At 28.4% G+C, this 20,195-nt stretch overlaps 1 protein-coding gene across 1 annotated transcript in view; it reads right to left on the bottom strand.

Annotated features, from left to right (window-relative positions):
* Positions 1–5,567: 5,567 nt before the first annotated feature.
* The window catches only part of LOC127068532 (zinc finger protein 425-like), a 31,671-nt gene continuing 17,043 nt past the window's right edge, over positions 5,568–20,195 (bottom strand). The window contains exons 2-4 of the mRNA XM_051004813.1: positions 18,169–18,566; positions 14,929–14,956; positions 5,568–6,158 (exon numbers count right to left, since the gene is read on the bottom strand). Of these exons, the coding sequence (XP_050860770.1) occupies positions 5,938–6,158; positions 14,929–14,956; positions 18,169–18,566 (647 nt within the window). The 3' untranslated portion in view covers positions 5,568–5,937. The remainder of the gene's footprint in view (positions 6,159–14,928; positions 14,957–18,168; positions 18,567–20,195) is intronic.

The raw sequence follows: 20,195 nt of genomic DNA, 5'->3' as shown, positions 1-20,195 counted from the left end.
ACATCCACTTGTGACGTATCTTCGTTCCGCATACGGGACAGACATGTTGCGGATCCTTTCCGCACTCTTCTCTCTCGTGTCTGATCAACGACTATATCCATCTGTATTCCTTGCCGCATGCGGAACAAAAATGTCGTCTTAGTCTCCTGTAGTAAGCCGAGCTCGCTTGAATTACTGCGAACAAACGAAAGAAAAAGAAAAAACGACAGGTTAATATATTCGAAATCTCGTGGACTCACATGTTTTTTGGCGTTGTTGATTTTGTCTTTTATTTGTTTCGTTACGTTTTGTTTTCTTTTTTTTCTTTTTTTTTTTCGAAAGGAACGTACGGTCATCAACCACGGTCATCGGATCTCTTTTTCTCTTAGCGCTGGCTCCCATCATCTTCGTGTATTTTCAGTGATTGTTTTTGAAAAATAAAATAAAAAAAAAAGAGAGAGAGAGAAGAAACAAGTAGTAATAATTGAAACATGAAAAAAAAAGAAAGAGTTAGAGGTGCGAGGGAGGGAAATAAAAACGATGTGTTGTTGCTTGCTCCTTTTTTTTCTTCTTCTTCTTTTCTTTTCGTTCTCTTTTTTCTTTCTGGATTTTCTTCTTTTCAAGACTTTCTTTTTCACGCTCGTAATAATAATATGTATGTATGTATTATTATTATTGTTATTATTAATTTAAAAAAAAAAGGAAAAACGTTAATTTTTTTATACATAACTCGGCGATTTCTTTAGTCTCATCGTTAACGTTAAATATTATTACATGAGTAGTAGATTTTTCAGTCGTTAGAAGAAGATGATATAATATTTCATATTAGACAGATTTTCATATTAGAAAGAGAGATAGATAGATAGATAGAGAGAGAGAGAGAGAGAGAGAGAGAGAGAGAGAGAGAGAGAAAGAGAGAGAATTATTGCATTAGTGACATGTAAATGATGAATTATTTATCGAAATCATTTCTAATTAATGAATTATATACAAAATATAGTTTACATACATACAAAACGCAGAAGAAAAAATACAGAGGAAGAGAGAAAGAGAGATAGAGATAGAGAGAGAAAGAGAGAGAGAAAGAGAGAGAGAGAGTTACGAGCAAACGTATACGTTTGAGAAGTCTTGCGAGATTAATAATAAATATTAACTTAAATTTAACACTGGATCAATAATATTCATAAAAATTAAATAAAATCAAAAAAACGTTCTTCGCATTGACAATATTGATTGTTAATTATATTTAAATAGTAGATAAAAAAAAAAAATAAGAGAAAATAAAATAAAATAAAATAAGAAAGTAAGAAAATGGACAGAACAATGTCCTTTGGTACCTACAACAACAATGATTAATCTCGCTATCGTAATAAATTTATATCTTATAATTTTGTCGATTGTACGTACACATTTTTAGATTGTATATGTATCATTATAAAAGACAGTCGTTGAGGAATAGTTATAATACAATTTCTTCACGTTTATCAATGATTTTCCTTTTTTTTTCTATCTTCCTTTTCTTCTATCTATTTTCTATTTTCTTTTCTTTCTCTTCTTTCTTTTTACTTTTTTAGTTTTGCCCTCCTTTTTGTTTCCTCTACACAATCGTTCTCAATTATTATTAGCAATGGGAATTATTATGTGAATATTAATTAAACATTTAATTGTAGAATACGAGGCCGATGTTTGATATTTTCATGAAAATACTGTAAAGTGGTTACAAAAAAAAGAGATAATAAAAAAAAATATATATATAAAAAAAATACTGATGTATATACATATATATCTGAGACGGCGATTATGAAAATGAGATTTAAGTCATTGTAAATATTAAATGACGTATTTTCTAGCGAATGATATTGAAAAAATTTTGGAATTACATAAAAGAGATTTGTTTCTCCTTTTTCGTTTTTTTTTTTTCCTTATCTACTTAACCTTTCTGTATTCCTTTGCTTTGTTATTAAAAAATAATTCTCAAGTGTTTTGTGCTTATATGCGTGTGTGAAAATATCTCAAAAAAGATATAGAAATGAGTATGTGACGTTAGATCACTTTCATAATCGTCCATCTCACTAATCGCGACACTCCTGATTAATTTATTTTTCTTAACGAATACAATTTTAATTGCAATTTTTGATGCAATTTTGTAAAATCATGTACATATATATATATATAAAAAAAATTTATATCGCAAAGCTGAGCCGAGTCGACACTCCTTTTTTTCGTGACCATCACTTTAGTGACTTAGATTTGCGAAAATTTCGATGGCACGTAAGTCATTATTCTATATATATATATACACACATATATATATATATATATTCTATGAATTGTTACATATATAGGCTATAACCGCCATTTTTTAAGCGTCACAAAATATTAATTTACATATTTATCCATGAGAATAAAATGAAATATATATATAAGTCAATTGTACAAAATGAACCAAAAATTCTTAAATGACATTACAAATCAATTAATCACTTTTTCGAGACTTTTTAAGAGTGCAATTAGGCTCGTAATTTTACACATAAGTCTTGTAGTTTTACAATTCGAGAAAAGAATAAAAAAGAAAATAAAAACGTTAACCTAAAAAGATCGCGAAAAAAATTAATCGATTTTGAAAATCATTTAAGAATCTTTGAGCTCTGCTGTACTGTAGTAATTAATAATTGTATACATTTTCCCGGTTGCCGATTTCTCTCTCTATAATAATAACAACAATAATAATATTAATATAATAATAATAATATTAATAATATTAATATAATAATAATAATAAAAATAAAAATAATAATAATAATAATAATAATAATAATAACAACAACAACAACAATTAAACGCGAACAATGAAAGTTTGCGCTTTCAAAAGATGTGTGATTGGAGTAAAAAGAAAAAGAAAAGGGAGAAGAAAAAAAATAAAAACCGAAGAAAAAAGAAAAGGAAAAAAGAGAAACGAGTATCGTTATGGTATATAAAATATCTTCTACCTAGTAACGTACGTTTAAAATTATAAAATTAAACTGTGATTGATAAGAGATGAAAAATAAAAAAAAAAGACAAGAAAATAAAAAAAGAGAGAGGAGAAAGAGAAATGAAGAATGAAAAGAAAGAAGAAAGAAAAAAGAAGAAAGAAGAAAGGAGAGAGAGAGAGAGAGAGAGAGAGAGAGAGAGAGAGAGAGAGAGAGAGAAAATAAGAGAAAAATTTTGTCGGCAATATTTCGATAAGAAATAAAGTCAGAAAGAAAACGGAAATAGAGATTTAGGACGCTCAGTTCTCCAATTTGTGGACGTTGTGCTCGTGACGGGCGAGGTAATCCCGTCGTTTGAATTTCCTTCCGCATAGGCCGCATTTGTGACGCGGAAGATTACCGCAACCCTCTCGTAGATGCCTGGTCAATGAATCGGTCCACGTGTAACGTTTGCCGCATTTGTAACAGGTGAATGGTGTATCGTAATTCACACGACTGCTCTCCCTTTTTAACATCTCTGAAACTGATCAAAAAGAGAACGACAGTGAGACGACAAGGAGAGAGAAAAAAAAAGGAAACAAAAAAAAAGGAAAATAAAAGAAGAAAAAAAAGTAAATACACAGATATGAGAAAAACATTAAATCGATTAAAAAGATTTGAGAGAAAGAGAGAGAGAGAGAGAGAGAGAGAGAGAGAGAGAGAGAGGAGAAAAAGAGAGAGAGAAAAAAAGAGAGAGGGAAAATGAAAGGTAGAGAGAAAGTGAAAATGTTCATCTTCTCTCACCCTCTCCCTTCTTCCTCCACCCTGTCTCTCTTTCTCTGTCTTCCTCTCCCTGTTACACATTCCATCGATTATCCGTCGATTTTACATTAATTAATTTTTTATATGAATACGTTCGTCGTCTCTCTTACTCATTCTCTTTCTCTATCTCTCTTTTATTTTTTAATTTATTTTTTCTCTTGTTGCTTCATAGTCGAAAATATTTTTTTTGTTTTGTTCCCTTTATTTTTTACCACCGAGCATCTCTCATCCAGACTATCGCACAATATATTATATACATATGTGTATATACATACATATATATATATATTTTTTTTTGTAAGGAGAAAAAAAGAAAGGTTTCATTTTGGACTCCAAGGGTTAGGTGAAGTTCGGATGGTCGTTCTGTAAAAGATTCGTTGGTTGTGGTCGTAGTTATCCTCCCTTTCCCTTTCCTCAAGGGCGCATTTTTCTCATACGTGATGATGATTGTAGAAGTTATTTCCAGGGAAGAATATCGTTGTCCCTCTCTCCATCCCTCTTCTCTTTTACTTGTATATAATAAACTATTATTAAAAATTATATCTAAGTTATTGTTATTATCGTGATATGTATTATTTTTTAATAAAAAGCCCAAATCGACATACTTACGTATATCGAATATACATATAGAAATAAAGAGAAAAAGAAAAAGAGAAGGAGAAAAAGAGAGAGAGAAAGAGACAGAGAAAAAGAGAGAGAGAGAGAGAGAGAAGGAGAATAATTCTAAATGATTAAAAATTTAATATCTGTTATTATATATGTTTTACATGCACGTACATTAAACCCCATTTGAAATGCTTTTTTAAATGGCGCGAGCAAATAAAAATGTAAAGACTTATTATTAGTAAGACTAATTAATTACACAAGTTGTTTGCGCGCGCGCCCACGCGCATACACGCACGCTCTAATCAGTCTAAATAATTATTATTTTTTTTTCTCTCGCGTCATATTGTTATTAATTAAATTAAAGAGAAAAAAAAGGAAAAGAAAAAAAAGACGGTTATACACATCATTAAAAGAAAAAAAAATTTTGCACAGATATTGTAACATTTTATCACAATTACATGTGTGTTAATATGTCGGACATGTTTTTATAAACTTTAAGTGTGTACATGTGTGTGTTTGGCTGTGTGTGTACGTGTGCGAGTGCATGGAAGGTGCGGATTGGTGTGTTGCAACGATAAATAGAAGTTTTATACTTCTAAATCTCTTCGTGTGTTTTCTTCTTGCATTGCTCTGAAATTTTAATAGACAAATTTTAAAGAAGTGTAGAAAAGACAAAAACAAAAATCATTTTTTTTTCCTTTTTTTCCCTCTTTTTTTTTTCCTTTCTTTCCTCCTTTCACTTATTTCTCTCCCCCCCCCTCCGCCCCCACAAGGAGTCAAATAACAAATTTTCATTCAGTTCGAAAATTATTATTGCAAGAAAAATAAATTTTTATTTCTTTCCTCAAGATTTTATCGAGAAATGAAAAAAAAAAAAAAAGAGAACAAAAATAGCCAACAGCAACAAGACGACGATAACGATAACAAAAAATAATAAAAAATAATTAACAATCACAAATATATTCTTTTTTATTTTCTTTCTTTTTTTTTCAAAAAAGTTTCTTTCCCTCGTAAGTTTTCTTTTTCTTCGTTTTTGCTTTTTTAATCAATCTTTCGTTCGCAAAGAAAAAAGATATTAAAAAATTGTACAGCTGTCATTTTTCTTTTTCTTTTTTTTTTCTACCGTTCGTCTTCCCTTCCACCCTCTTCCTCCTGATGTTCTCAATATTTCGATAAGAAAATAAAAAAAATTGTAAAATCATTAAACTCTTTCTACTCTATAAGTTTTGTTTACTTCTTCTTCTTCTTTGTCTTCTTCTTCTTCTTATTATTATATTTCGACAAATCAACCAGCGACTCGTGAAACAAATTATCAATAAAACAATGAAAAGATACGGTTAAATCTTGAGAAAAGAAAAGTTAATTTTTGTTTTTTTTTTTTTTTTTATCGGGCCTCGTCGTTCGTACTTACATACGTGTCACACGATTTTATCGCGTGGCCTGTCTTTTTATTTTATTTTATTTTATTTTATTTTATTTTACTGTATTTTATTTTATTGTATTTTATTTTGTTTTTCTATTCTTTTCTTTTCTTTCGTTGTAAATGATTCGTGATTTTTTATTTTCACGGATTAATGAATCAAATATGTTCGTGTATCGTGGATTTGTGACGCTTAAAGTTCGCTTTCTGATGAAATCCCTTGTCACAGATGGTGCAGATGTATTTGGGTTCTTTCCCACACTCGTCTTCAAGATGACGTTTCAGGCTTCCCTTGTTTTTATACGATCTGTGACACTGATGACATGGAAATGGCTTCAGGATGAAATCACCATGGGACGAGAATCTTGCCATTGAAATTCCTGCAAGTTAGACCACGAAAAGTATATTGGTTATTGGAATCTTTCTTCGACGATGACGATGATTTTATTTTTTCTTTTTCTAAAATTTTTTTTTTTCGTATTCTCGTAAAGCATGTCCTCGGCCGGTGCGTTATTTTATTTTATTTACTTTTATAATTTTTTCTTTCCATCGAATAAAAAGAATAAAAATAAAAATAAGAAAAATACAAGAGAAAATTGGAAGAAGAATGAGAAGAAGAAGAAGAAGAAGAAAAAATATGAAGATGGAATCAAAAACAATTAAATATAATTAATAAATGTAAAAAATGTAGCAAATAAGAAAAAGCAAAAGAATTAATTTAAAAATATAATCACGATTGGAATGTATCGATCCGATTGATCGATTTAATTACAGGGTACAAAAAAAGAGAGAGAGATAGAGAGAGAGAGAGAGAGACAGACAGAGAGAGAGAGAGAGACAGAGAGGGAGAGAGTAAAAGATTTACGAGAAAGCGAAAAATGTATACATTGACAAAGAAGAATAAAAATATTCTTTATCGTAAGATGGATCGATCGTTTGTTCGTTGTCGCAAAATAAAAAAAAAAGAAAATTAATCTAAGAAAATGGAAAATAAAATGGAGAATATTCTTCGAGCGATGACGATGATCTTGGACTGTTGAAGTTTATCTTCTGGTAGTGTCTAAATTAGCATAACTTTGAAAACGAAAAGCAACACGTTTAAAATACATAATACAATGATATACATAGGAAAAAAAATAATTATCTATCAATGAGATTTCTCCCACCATAATCACTATTTTCTTTTTCTTTAATTTTATTATTATTATTATTACTATTATTATTATTATTATTATTATTATTATTATTATTATTATTATTATTATTATTATTATTATTATTATTATTACTTCTTTTTCGTAATAACTTTTTTGTATTTCGTTTTATTTTATTTTATATTATTTTACTTGAATTAATTAATTTATTTTTCTCTTTTAATCCCCGATCAATCTTATTGAAGCTTATTTTCCTTTTCCTTTTTATTTATTTATTTTTATTCATTTTTATACATGCAAAGAGACTGTGATGTTGATTGTTAGATTACTGCACCAAAAACTTGTTATCTTTCGTAGAAGGCGCGGAAAATATGCATATATTGCGAATTCATTCCGCAGCACTCGGTCGTTGTAGAGAAGAGAGAGAGAGATAGAGTGTCTATGTTCTGTGTGTTCGTGTTTCTTCCCTTCACATCGTTGAATTATCAGAACTTTTGAGATTTCACCGGTTAAATGCTTCGTAGAGATCTCTTCACGGTTGATTTCTCTTCTCGCACTTGAGTTTTTTTTTTGTAGAAAAGAAAAGAAAAAAAAATAAGGTAACAAAAGTACAAACAAACAAAACAAATTTGCGCGGAAAAAATTAATTAAAAAAGAGAGAAAGAGGTAAAGAGAGAAAGAGAGAGAGAGAGAGAGAGAGAGAGAAAATAAAAGTACATTGAGTGAGACGATGATTATAGTTCATTTTTTTTATTTCTCTTTTTTCAAATTAAAATTTTTTTTTTTTTTAATCAACGTTGTCAAAAAATCTTTTTTTTTCTTTTTCATAAAATTCGCATGTCTGATTTGTAAAAAATGTATGTACGTGCATGAGTATGTGTGTGTGTGTGTGTGTGTGTGTGTGTGTGTGTATGTGTGTGTGTCAAAGATTTATCGAGTTAGTATCTCAATTATATAATGATCTTACCTGTATGTATAATAAATTTTTTTATTCATTCGTAGTCATAGAAGACAATCGACGTTTCTTCAGCGAAGAGATATATCTTCGTGTGAAGTTACGTTCTCGTTCATCTTGAAGAATCTTGAACTGTTAAAAAGAAACAAAAAAGAAAAAAGAAGAGAAAAAGAAAAAAAACGATATAGAAGAAATAGAAATTCTTATTTCTTCTTAATTGGTTTACATATTCATTGAAATGTGTTAATCAATCTATATACGTTGATAATAGAAATATATATAGAATTATTTTGTTATATTTATATAATATTTATGATAATCATAATTATTATGTAAATATATATATATATAAACATTGTTATTTTGTTTGTTTGTTTTTCTTTTACAACTGCGTTCACATCTCGATTTTGTTTTTTCATTGTTGAATATTCTGGTTTGCATCTCTTTCTCTCTCTACCTCTCTCTCTCTCTTTCTCTCTCTCTCTCTCTTTCTCCTTCTCTCTCTCTTTCTTTCTCTTTCTTCGATCTGAAAATAATAATAAAAAAATATGTCAGTGCGAAGTATAGTATATTTATTTTTTTATTTCTTTTTTCAAATCTTATTCTCTTTTTGAGAGAAAAAAAGATTTTGCCAATTATTTCATAGAACAAAAATCATAGTTACCTTTTCCTTCGTATTATCCTAGTTGTCCACAACAAGCCGATTTTTCTTTAACCAATTGGAAGATAAATGAAAAGGAAAATATAAATGAATTCAATAATGGGGAATAGAAATAGGGGTATATTGAATACTTTTGAAATTTCTTTTATTATAACAAGGAAGTATTTACTCATTTTATTTAGAATCAATTTATTTAACATATATATGTATATAAAATAGATAGAAATTTCAAAAAAGAAAGGAAATAGAAATTAATTCATGTAGTAAATGAATAATGTTGCCGTGCGATTAATTATTATTTTTTACATACATTTTTCTTCGTATTAACACAAGGAAAAAGTAATTATTCTACAAAATTTTATTATCTACATTATTTATTATCGAATGATTATTTTTATTATCATTTTTATTTGTTCTCTTTAACATAAAAAAAAAAATTAACATTAGTTCGTTCGTTATATCCTTGTTGTTCATTATTTAATTAATTAAGAAAGGACCAAAAAATTTTCGTAATTTAAATCATCCAGCTTGACGAAACTGTAAAGATGTAGTAAAGATGTTTTCCACTTGTATCGTAGTTTATAATATTATATCAAAGTTGATGAATCCTCGAGTCCATTTGAAATTTCTCGAAAAAGAATATTCGAAAGATAATATTCCTAGTATGATCCTAGAAATGAAGCAAGCATATGTTAGTAACGTTTTTACTGTAAAAGTGTAAAAGGTAAAAGAAAAATCACAACAACGAAAATTTATGATGGATCTTGACTTTCTGTGGGTGGGAAAAAAATTAAAACAAACGAGTAAATAAACAAACAAATAAATAAATAAATACATAAATAAATCAATAATTTTTAACACGTAAGAAAAAGGAGGAAAATATAAAAGAGAAAAGATGGACGGATAAAAAGTGGTAGAGGAAAAAAAAAGATAGGAAGGAAAAAAATAAAAAAAATTGTTGTCTTTGTTATATCAATATTTTCTTCTTTTTCTTCTTCTTCTTCTCCTTCTTCTCCTTCTTCTTTTTCTATATTGTTCCTTTGTTTGTTTCTCAATTCGCTTTAAGCGAGAAGAGAAATGAGTTTTATCTCGGGTCGAATTTGAATAATTAAATTGAATTCTTTATTATATTTCATATCGAGTAATCCTCGGTTAAACACAATATGGCTATCAGTGAATACACATAGAGAAAGAGGAATAGTAATCGCGTAATCTCGAACTCGCAAAAATCTGATGAACATAAGTATGTAAATATAATATATAATATGTGTATACATAAACGCGAGGCGCATGCGTTGAAACACGATCGATCGAATCGCAACTCTCTCCTTTTTATTTATTTATTTATTATTATTATTATTATTATTATATTATATTATATTATATTATTTATTTATTTATTTATTTGAAATAATTCGACATCCTTATCTCTTTTCTTTTTCTTTTTTCAACATGTTTCATCGTTGTCGTCGCATTGCATACACGAATGCGCAGCGCATCCTCTTTCTTGTTTTTTTTTTTCAGAACGCAACAAATTACATACAAAAAAAATATATATTATATATGTATATATATTTTTTTTGTTTCTACAGTGAACGCTCTTACAGGCTAATTATTATCATCGATCCCCTTAAATGCTATTTTTTTCATTTTTTATTATTTTTTTTTTTTTTAATTACTCTCCCACTCGTTCATTTTTCAATCAGTTTTTTCTTTCTTTCTTTCCTTCTCTTAATCTTCTATATATATTTTTCTCTCTCTCTTTCTCTGCAATTCACGAATAAAAAAAAAAAATAAGCTCTCTTGTCATCTCTATTCGATCGAAATTCCGCAGAAATCATCTCACTTTTATCTCTTCATATATATGCATATATATACACATATTTATATATGTGCCGGTGATTATTAAAGTGTAGAGTCTAAGTCAAAAATTAAAAAAAGAATAAAATTAGTTCATTTCGTAATTTATATAATTAAATCGTTGGCATCTACGAATTATACGATAAATTAACTATTTTTATAATTTTTTACTTAGACTTTTCATTATCATCGGCTCGTATACATATTATATATATATATATATATATATATATATATGTATGTATGTATACATATATTTTTTTTGTTCCTTCGTTTAATATTTTTAATATATTCGTACATATATATATGTGTATGTATAGTCGATTTTTTTTAACAATTCTATAGGTATCTCGTGCTCGATGCACTCGAGTATTGTATTCTAACTATCCTAATCTATATAATAATAATAATAATAATAATAATAATCGTAACGATAATAATAATCATAATAAAAATAATTAATAATAATTATTGGCACGATATATTATTCTTAATGAGAACTTTAATACGTACGCAAATATACACGTTCATTATATCTTGGTATTATAATATAATGGCTTTTAATCAATCAATCAATCAATCAATAAATCAATCAATCAATTATTTATTTATATAACCTCTCTCACTTCTTGCGATTTCTTTTTCTTTTTCTTTTTCTTTTCTTCTTTCTTTCTTTCTTTCTTTATCAGTCTTCTTTGTGCTGCTCTAGTGTATTTTTTTTTGTCATAACCAATCGCATTTGTTTGTTTTTTAATTCATTTTCAATTTTTTTTTTCTTTTTCTTTAGATTAAAATTTTTCATTTTCTTGGCCATTTATCTTCTTTTACTATATCTACATTTTATACGAACAGACACGATTCATATTCTTTTCCTCTCTACCTCCTTTAAGGTTTTAATGGAAATAATCTTTTAAAGGGAAAGCAATGTTAATATTGCTTTTTATATTGCGTTAACCCTCTCAAACAAACTCACTCCTCCTCCCTGTACATCTCCTCAACATCCAATCCCCTATTTCTCTTTTTCTCTTCAGCTTTTTCGGTAAATTATTTGGCTCTGATAACATGGAAGACTTTTCAAACGTTCAATACACTTTCACGTTTCGTACGATGTCGACACGTAAACGTGCGAACGAATACATACATACATATATATATATGCATTCGTTCATATATTTATATATGTAATATATTTATAATATACGCAATATCGGGAAGTAATACCATTAAAAAATTCTTAATTAAAGTTCTAAGCAAGGACGAAAAGAAAGAAAGAAAGAAAAAGAAAGAAAATTAAATTAAATTTGAGAAAAATAATAAACTAGATATCTCTCAACACTTATTTTATTTACGAAACGACGCTTAGTATTTTCGATCGATCTTTTGAAATCATCACTTTGTTCTTTTTCTTTTTTTTCTTTTTATTTCTTAGGCACATTTGGAAAGTCGACTCGGATGACACGCGAGAGTCCCTCGATCTTACAATCTTACGAAATAATCACAAATCTCGTATATCTGGCACAGAAGAAAGTTCAGTTTAACTTCGGAGAGAAGAAAATTCGGATCAACGTTTGGCTTTGTTCTTTATTATTTTATTTTATTTTTTTTTTTTCAAGAACAATTATCACATAATTAGAAAAACAGAGAGAGAGAGAGAGAGAGAGAGAGAGAGAAAGAGAGAGAGAGGAAATATGATACTCGAACCGTACAGTATTCATTTCATAAGATCCGTTTACAAAATTTACATATTTTTTATATTAAAGTAAATTTACTTTTTTCTCTATTACTATTATTATAAATTTTTTCAAACAAACAAATAAAATCAAACAAAAACATTATATCCATATGTACGTTAATGGTAATGAAAAATAATAATTCAATTTCTTTTCTTTTTATTTTTTCTTCACACGAATAAAAATGAAAGATCTTTCATGTAAATTCTCATAGAAAATAATAGTAGAATGGAAAAAAAAGAAATTAAGAAGGTAGAAACAGTAAAAAGAAACTTGATAAAAAAGGAGCTATCGATGTTTTTAACAAAGTCAAGAGAGAAAGAGAGAAAAAGAGCGAGAGAGAGAGAGAGAGAGAGAAAGAGAGAAAAAGAGAAAATACACGAGAATAAGAAAGAGATAGATAGAGAGAAAGGCAAGAAGCAAGAGGGTGTGTTAGAATTAGAAAAGACGACAGGATTTCTAATATTTCACTTAATTGCTAGTTCACTAAATTGCAAGTTAGAACAAACGTGTTCGCGTCTTTTTAACACATAATCCTTTCTTGTCACATTTAAATTTAATAAATTCTTTTGCTTTCCTTTTTTCTTTTTTTTTTTGTTCATTTTTTATTAGTCTGTTGGTTCATTTTTGGCCGAGAGGGGAGATACATACATTAAATGTTCACTTATCAATGTGTAGATGTGTGTGTGTGTGTGTATGTGTGTGACTAGAATAAAATTTGTTAAATTATTTTTTTTTAATTTTGTTTTGTTTTGTTTTTTTTTGTTTTTTTTCCTTGCTCTTTTTTATTTTTTTTGTTTTCTCGTTTTCTTTTTATTTTTTTATTTTAATACGATATCTCATCGTTATCTTTGGTCCTTGATCGAGTACAATATCTCGAAATTCGTTGGCTCTCGAGGAAAAGTAATGATAACGTGGAATAAAGCGATTATATAATATATATATATAGTGAAGTTTCATTAGGTATGCTTTTTCTCTCCCTCTCTCTTTCTCTCTGTGTAACATCTTCGTGATTATATTTTACCTTTGTTAAGTTAATAAATTAACATCTATTGTATATATATATTTTTTTTAATTTTTTTTTTCTTTTTGTTTTTCTTCATTCCACGTCGATCTATTTTATTCTCGTTTTCCTTTCTCTATTTCTTTTTTTATTCTCCAAATTATTATCAATTCTATATTTTTCTTCTCTCTCGGCCAAGCTTTAGAAAGACACGTTATTATTTATTATCCATCCCTTCTTTCCTTCCTCCTTTTATTTCCTTTTACGCAATTTTTTTCTTCTTTTTTGTTTATTTTTTTTTTCTTTTTATTTTATTCACTTATTTATTAATTTATTAATTTATTTATTTACTCTCCCCTTTCTCAACAACACCATGGTGTATGACTTACAATTTACATCGTCATTGCTAATATTTTGTTCTTTTTTTTCGTCGATATACTAAGTTATGTATGTATATTATACAAGGTGGGGCTATAATTTTCATTAATAATCTTGAATATCTCCATTTTTTTTTAGAGATATTGAAAAATTTTGTTTACAAAAGCCGTAAGGTACAGAGGAGGCCATAATACAGTAATAATGATTTTTTTGTGGTTGAATGAGTAAAAAACACGAAGGTCAACTAAATTTTTTAAAATAGAATTATATGTTTTTGTTTACACTAATCAATGTAATTTGACATTCTCTATAAAAAAGTATTAATCCATGTAAGTCGAAAAATTATTAGTTTAGGAGATAATTCACAGTAAAGGTCTTTCGAATTTTTGTTTTTCAATTTCGTAGGTTGGCTATTATTAAAAAATCTTCTATCTCCTTTTTTTTAATAAACAAAATAAAATTTATATGATTATAATAAAAATTTTGATGTTTTCATTATAGTTATGTTCCTATTATGAAAGAAAAGAAAAAAAATCAATTTTAAAAATTATTAACAAAAGCGATTTTATTATAACAATATTATTGCAATGTTTAAATAAATAAAGGATAAATTATGCTTGAAAATGGCGTTGGTTTCAAGTCTCTACGACTTTTCGTTCGGAAGATATCGCCTCCGAAAGATTTCCATTCATAAGTCGCGCGGTACAGCTGTTCGTAGTAATAGTAGTAGTAGTAGTACGGTCGTAGTAAATTCTCGGAATTTAAATAGGTCAGTGTGTCACCCAGTAAAGATGAATGAAATGTAGGTCAGTGACCTAATTTAAGTGCCTTATATTTAAACGGGTATATCTCCGGAACTAGAAGTCGTAGCGACGTGAATCAAATATCATTTTAAAGGGCAAAATTTTCTCCATTTTTACAAATTGTTTATAAATAATTAACAATTTGTTATAAACAATTTGTTATAAACAATTTTTGTAAACAAATTCGTACGAACTGGATTTATCTTATTTTGTCAAGAAACACAAAAATTCAGACTGTGACTGATTTATAAATTTACATAAATCAATAAATAATTGATAAATTATTTTTTTATATTATTATTATAATAGCCAGATTTTCCAATTGCATGTAAATATCTCGGGAATTAGAAGTCGTAGAAACTTGAATCAAATACCATTTTAAAGAGCATAATTTTCTCCAACTTTTTAGCTTATTGTTAATAATTATTAAACAATTTGTTATAAACAATTTTTATAAACAAATTCGTGCGAACTGAACTCATCTTATTTTTCTAAGAAACAAGCAATTTCAGACTACGATTGATTTATACATTTACATAAATTATTAAATAATTAATAAACAAATTACTTTTTTTTCAGTGAAATAAATTTTTTTGTCATAGCTACCAATAGCTACTTCTTTCATTTTCATTTTCTGAAATAAAAGTTATAGAGAACTGCATGGATTAATGAAATCAAAAACATATGACTCTCTTTAAAGAAACACAGTTGACTATTATAAAAATTATAACTATTATTACATTATGGCTTCCTCAGTAACGTACATGCTTTGTTAAAAATTTCTCAAAAAAAAACAAGAATGAAGATATTTAACATGATCTAAGTTATAATCCCACTCTGTATATGTACATATATATTCATGTATGTATATATGTATATATGTACATATATATTTGTATATATATATATATGTATTTGTATATATATGTATATGTACTTTTTGATTCAAATATATTCTCTATCTTCAATATCTAGGTTTACATAAGTCGTGGCCGACTTAGACCAGCTATCTAAAGTAGACGACTCTACATTGAAAATAGAAATTAATTAGAAGGATAATAATCGATCATTATTGGCCGACGAAATTAGTCGAAAGATACGATCGTTAATTTAAAATTCCTTTGTTATGGAACTTGCTCTCGGAACAGAAAATGAGATTTATTTGTTTATATATATATATTTTTTAATTTCTCTTTCCTTCTTTCTTCTTCTTCTTCTTCTGTTTCTTTTTTATTCATCTTCGATCGTTTCTGGTCTATTTGGCATGTAACTCTTCTTTTTCATTCTTTAATTTTTATTTTCTTAATCGGAAATCTTCGCAGCCCCTTCCTCTCTTCTCCTCCACACTGAGGAGTTTATTTCTTTCTTTCTTTTCGTTTATATATTTTTTTGTAGTTTTATTTTTGTTGTTTTTTTTTTCTCTTTTAATTTCTCTTCACTTTTGAATTTCTTAAACTACTTCTTGTTAGAGAGCTAGAAATCAGGGAATTAATTTGTATGTGTTAAAAACAGGCTTCGTCGGATTCGTTGCTTCCAGCCTGTTTGTATAGACAATCGTATTAGTATTAGTAGAAAAATAATCGGCGCTCGCAAAATTTAAGGATCTATATTCATCCTCGGACTCGAAGAGATTCTCGAGAAGGTGATCGAATTTTATATTATCATTTTTTTTCTTTTTTTTTCTTTTTAATCGCATTAAGAAACGAACGAAAAAAAAATAAATAAAGATATACATTTTATGAAGATCGTGAACGAGTGACTAGATAATCAGTAATAAATAAATACATAAATAAATATAAAAAGATAAGAAATATTCTTTCCATCTCTTCAAAAAAAGGAAAGGAAAAGAATATAGAACGAAAAAAAATAAAACAAATACGCGTCATTTATGTTTCCATAATAAATAAATAAATAAATAAATAAATAAATAAATAAATAAATAAATAAATAATAATATAAACACAAAATGAAATAAAAAGAAAAAAAAAAAAGAGAGAAGCTTATGCGTTCTGCACCTTTCTTTTCCTCTCGAGTTTTTCTCGTTCGAGTCTGTTAAAATATCCAACAATGCGATCAGTTTGATTATACGCCTTAAATATGTATCATTAAAATGAATATCCAACAAGTTGATTAAGTCTCACGCCTCTCCTGGCGGATCTACTAAATTTTTTCTTTTTCGTTTGATTTCTTTTCTCTTTTCATTCTATTTTCATTTTAGTTTTCCTTCTCTCTATCTTTCTTCTTCTTCGTTCGTTTTAAGGACCATACTTATCATAAGGCGCAAACTAGGTCTTCGCTCTTTATCTATGCCCCCATATTTTAAAATAGACATTTAAAACACTTCTCAAAAATAACAATATCATAATGTATTTTTGACAAAATCAAAAAATACCTTTAGCTATTAATTTGATTTTTCTTTTCTCTTTCCTTCAGTTCTCTTTTCTTTTTCTTTTTTAATTTCGATTCGAAATTAAAATTTGATGTTACTCCTGGGGCTAACTTTCCTTCTTTTTCTTCTTCTTTTCTTTCCTTCGAAATTACGCGTATCGACACAGTGATTTTTCTATTTTTTAATGGCTCACAATGCTTATTATACTTATATATAATTATATATATGTATATAGATGTAGGTGTTTGTTTGTGTATGTATGTTTGTGTACACATTTCAATAACGAATTACAAAGCAAACGTAAAAGCGAATAATAAACCGCAATTGCAGCTGTAATTACATAATATTGTCTCACGATAGAGTGCTACTTAAGTTTTTTTTTTTCTTTCTTTCTTTCTATTTTTTTATTTTTTATTTTTTTTTATTTTTTATTTTTTCTTATTAACAAGAACACTTTTCTTTTCTTTTTCTTTTCCTTTTTCTCTCCACTTCTTCAATGTGGTACTTATGATGGTATTGTTGTTGGTATATCATTTCTTTATACATACATACATTACTACGGCTACCCGTTTGAAACGTCCTGTTATCGATATAACGACTTCATCGTATGGCACAACGAGATAATAGTCAGAAAGATAATTATATCTTTATCGAGTAGGTTATGGTTATCATTAAAATCGAGAAAAAGGAAGGAGGTTAATAAAAAACCGAAAAAAAATTCTATTCGGAAGATACATATCAATGGGATAGATAAAAAATTCCTAGTTAAACTAAAAGTTGCAAAATTATCTTAAAAAAGTCAATTATTCCTCCTTCGAGATTATTTAAGATAATATCTTTTCTTTCTTTCAAATTGTTAAACTACAAGTTTAAGAAATCAAGTTTAAGAAACAATCTGAAAAAAATTAGTCTAAAATCGTCTCGAAAAAGAGTCATTGGCATTTAAAATCATCTAAGAATTTTTGACCTTCGTATATATATACACATATATATACATATATATACGAAGGAGGGAAGACTAGAAGGGGAAGAAAAAAGTTTTGTATATATATATATATATTTTAGGGGAGAAAAAGAAAAAAGAAAATATTCGCGAAAATATTCGCACAAATATTCCTCAACAACTTAATGTAACGTTACAAGAAAAGTTCACCATCGTTGTGGACATCTTCGTTATTCATGATTAGAAAAAATAAAATAAAAACAAAAACAACCAAATTTGATATTAGAACTTTTCTCCATCTTTTTCTCCCCTTTTCGTGATCGCAGTCAGTAGAACAGAGAGATCGAGGAGATGAAAGGAATGATAAAACGCAAAAAAAGGAGTTGGGAGTGCGCCAAGGCAAGCATGGCGGGATAGTGCGAAGTCAATGCAGGGTCAGGGGTGAGGAAGATAAATAAAAAAAAATTTAAAGGATGGAAATACGAAAAGTCGATCGTGGAAATGATTTTCAGGCTCTTTGATTGAGCGCAGTGGCCGCTGATTGGGCGGATTGTATTACGTCCATGTGACGATGATTAATATGGGCTTTCAAATTCCTTTCGTATTTCGAACTGAAGGGGCAATGGGGACAACTGAATGATGGTGCCTTGCCGCACTCGTACAATAAGTGTCTCTTAAGTATATAGGCGTTTTTATAGCTCTTGCCGCATCTCGAACAATTGTGACGACGATCATGGCCCGAAGTTTGTATGCTACCCAATGGACGATTGTTCCTTCCAGGATGTCGAATAGGACAATGGAGCCTGGCACGTCGTTGCGGGGTCAACGGTGCTGGTACGTTGTCGTTATTCCTCGAAGATATCCTACGTGTCACAATGGTTTCACCACTCCAACTAAGACTAGTGAAGAAACCTGAAAAATTTGTAAGCAAAGGGTTCGACGAATCGATATTAGCGATCTGGATTAATTAGATAATTTTCATCACTTCGATCTATGTATATATGTATGTATGTATGTGTTATATCAGGTTTTTGTTTGTTTGCTTATTTGTTTGTTTGTTTGTTCGTTCGCCTGTTTGTTTGTTTTTTTTTTTTGAGATTTAATCTGTTTTTTTTTCTGTTTTTTTTTCCCACTCTTTCTCCACTCCTCCACATCTTTCTTCTCTTTTGTTATGCTTTGCTTTGCTTGGTTTTATTTTGTATTGTATTGTATTGTATTGTATTGTTTTGTTTTTTTTTGTTTTGCTTTGCTTTGCCTGGCTTTGCTTTGCTTTGCTTTGCTTTGCTTTGCTTGGTTTTGCTTTGCTTTGCTTTGCTTTGCTTTGCGCGATAAAAAGGGCCGGGCGGGCGGGCGGGCAATCGAGCGGGCTCTCTCTCTTTTTTAACAACGGCGCGAGCCATGCCAACGAAAAGAAAAAAAAAATATATATATATATATAGAAAAAAAAGAGAAAAACGAGTAAAAAGAAAACAAAAGAAAAGAAAAAAAAGAGTACAAAAAAATGTATAAAATAAACATACAAAAAGGAAGAAAGTCGTCAAGCTTTTAGCAACAACGAGCATGTTATATATTGGGCATGTTCCAAGGGCGGGTGGATTGGGGTGTTGATTGTCAAATTGGACGGTCCTTTAAAAAAGTGGGAAGAATATATAATACTTTTGGGATTGTAATCATAGTTATTTCTCAATTCGACAAAAAAACGTGCTTGGAGAAATGGAACGCTCGAGAGACGATTTTTAACGACGATTGATTAATCAATCATTCATCATTTAATTGTCTCTCGAGTTCTTTTCTCCGATTACGTATATATGTATCTATGTATGTATGTATGTATGTATGTATGTATCTATGTATAATCTACGGTTTCAAGTATACGGGTTATAATATATATGAGTTTCTACTTTCTAGGGTAAACTAATTCGAATATATGACACAGCTTCATTCCTAAAGAAAGATAAAGTTTTTTTTTTCGATAACACTGATGTTAACTATAACGTACTATAATGTTTCATCATATATATATATATATATATATATATATATATATATATATATATATATATATATATTCTTCTTTCGAAGTTAACATCTGATAAATCGTAAACTTGTTTGTTCTTCTTTTAGGGCACAGAATCGGTTGTTCCAATGTATGTAAAGTACTTTAAGATCGTCTACAACAGATCACCATAAGCCATTTCTTTTTTATATTTTTTTTTCGTGTTTTTTTTTCTTTTCTTTTTTTTTTTTAGTTAACCAAAAAATCATCACCAACGATGAAGACCTTCCTTCCTCCAAATGATCTTTCGGCGTCATCGTTGCTCCTCTTGTTCACCAACCTCCTGAAACTCAAAGGGAACATACGTTATTAAAACGAAACTACAAGGTATTGACTAATCCACGATTAAATAAAAGTTAGGTTCTTCGTTAATTTAATTTTATTTTATTTTTCTTTCTTTTTTTTTTTTTTAATTATCAATATTCAATTTCTTGCTTTTCTTTCTTTCAAATCCCAATACAAGACATTGCTGCATATCCCTCGAT

This window comes from Vespula vulgaris, chromosome 13, assembly GCF_905475345.1.
Source record: "Vespula vulgaris chromosome 13, iyVesVulg1.1, whole genome shotgun sequence".
NCBI lineage: Eukaryota > Metazoa > Arthropoda > Insecta > Hymenoptera > Vespidae > Vespula > Vespula vulgaris.
Note: the sequence above shows the minus strand (reverse complement) of the source record. Positions and strands in the feature narration are given on the sequence as shown.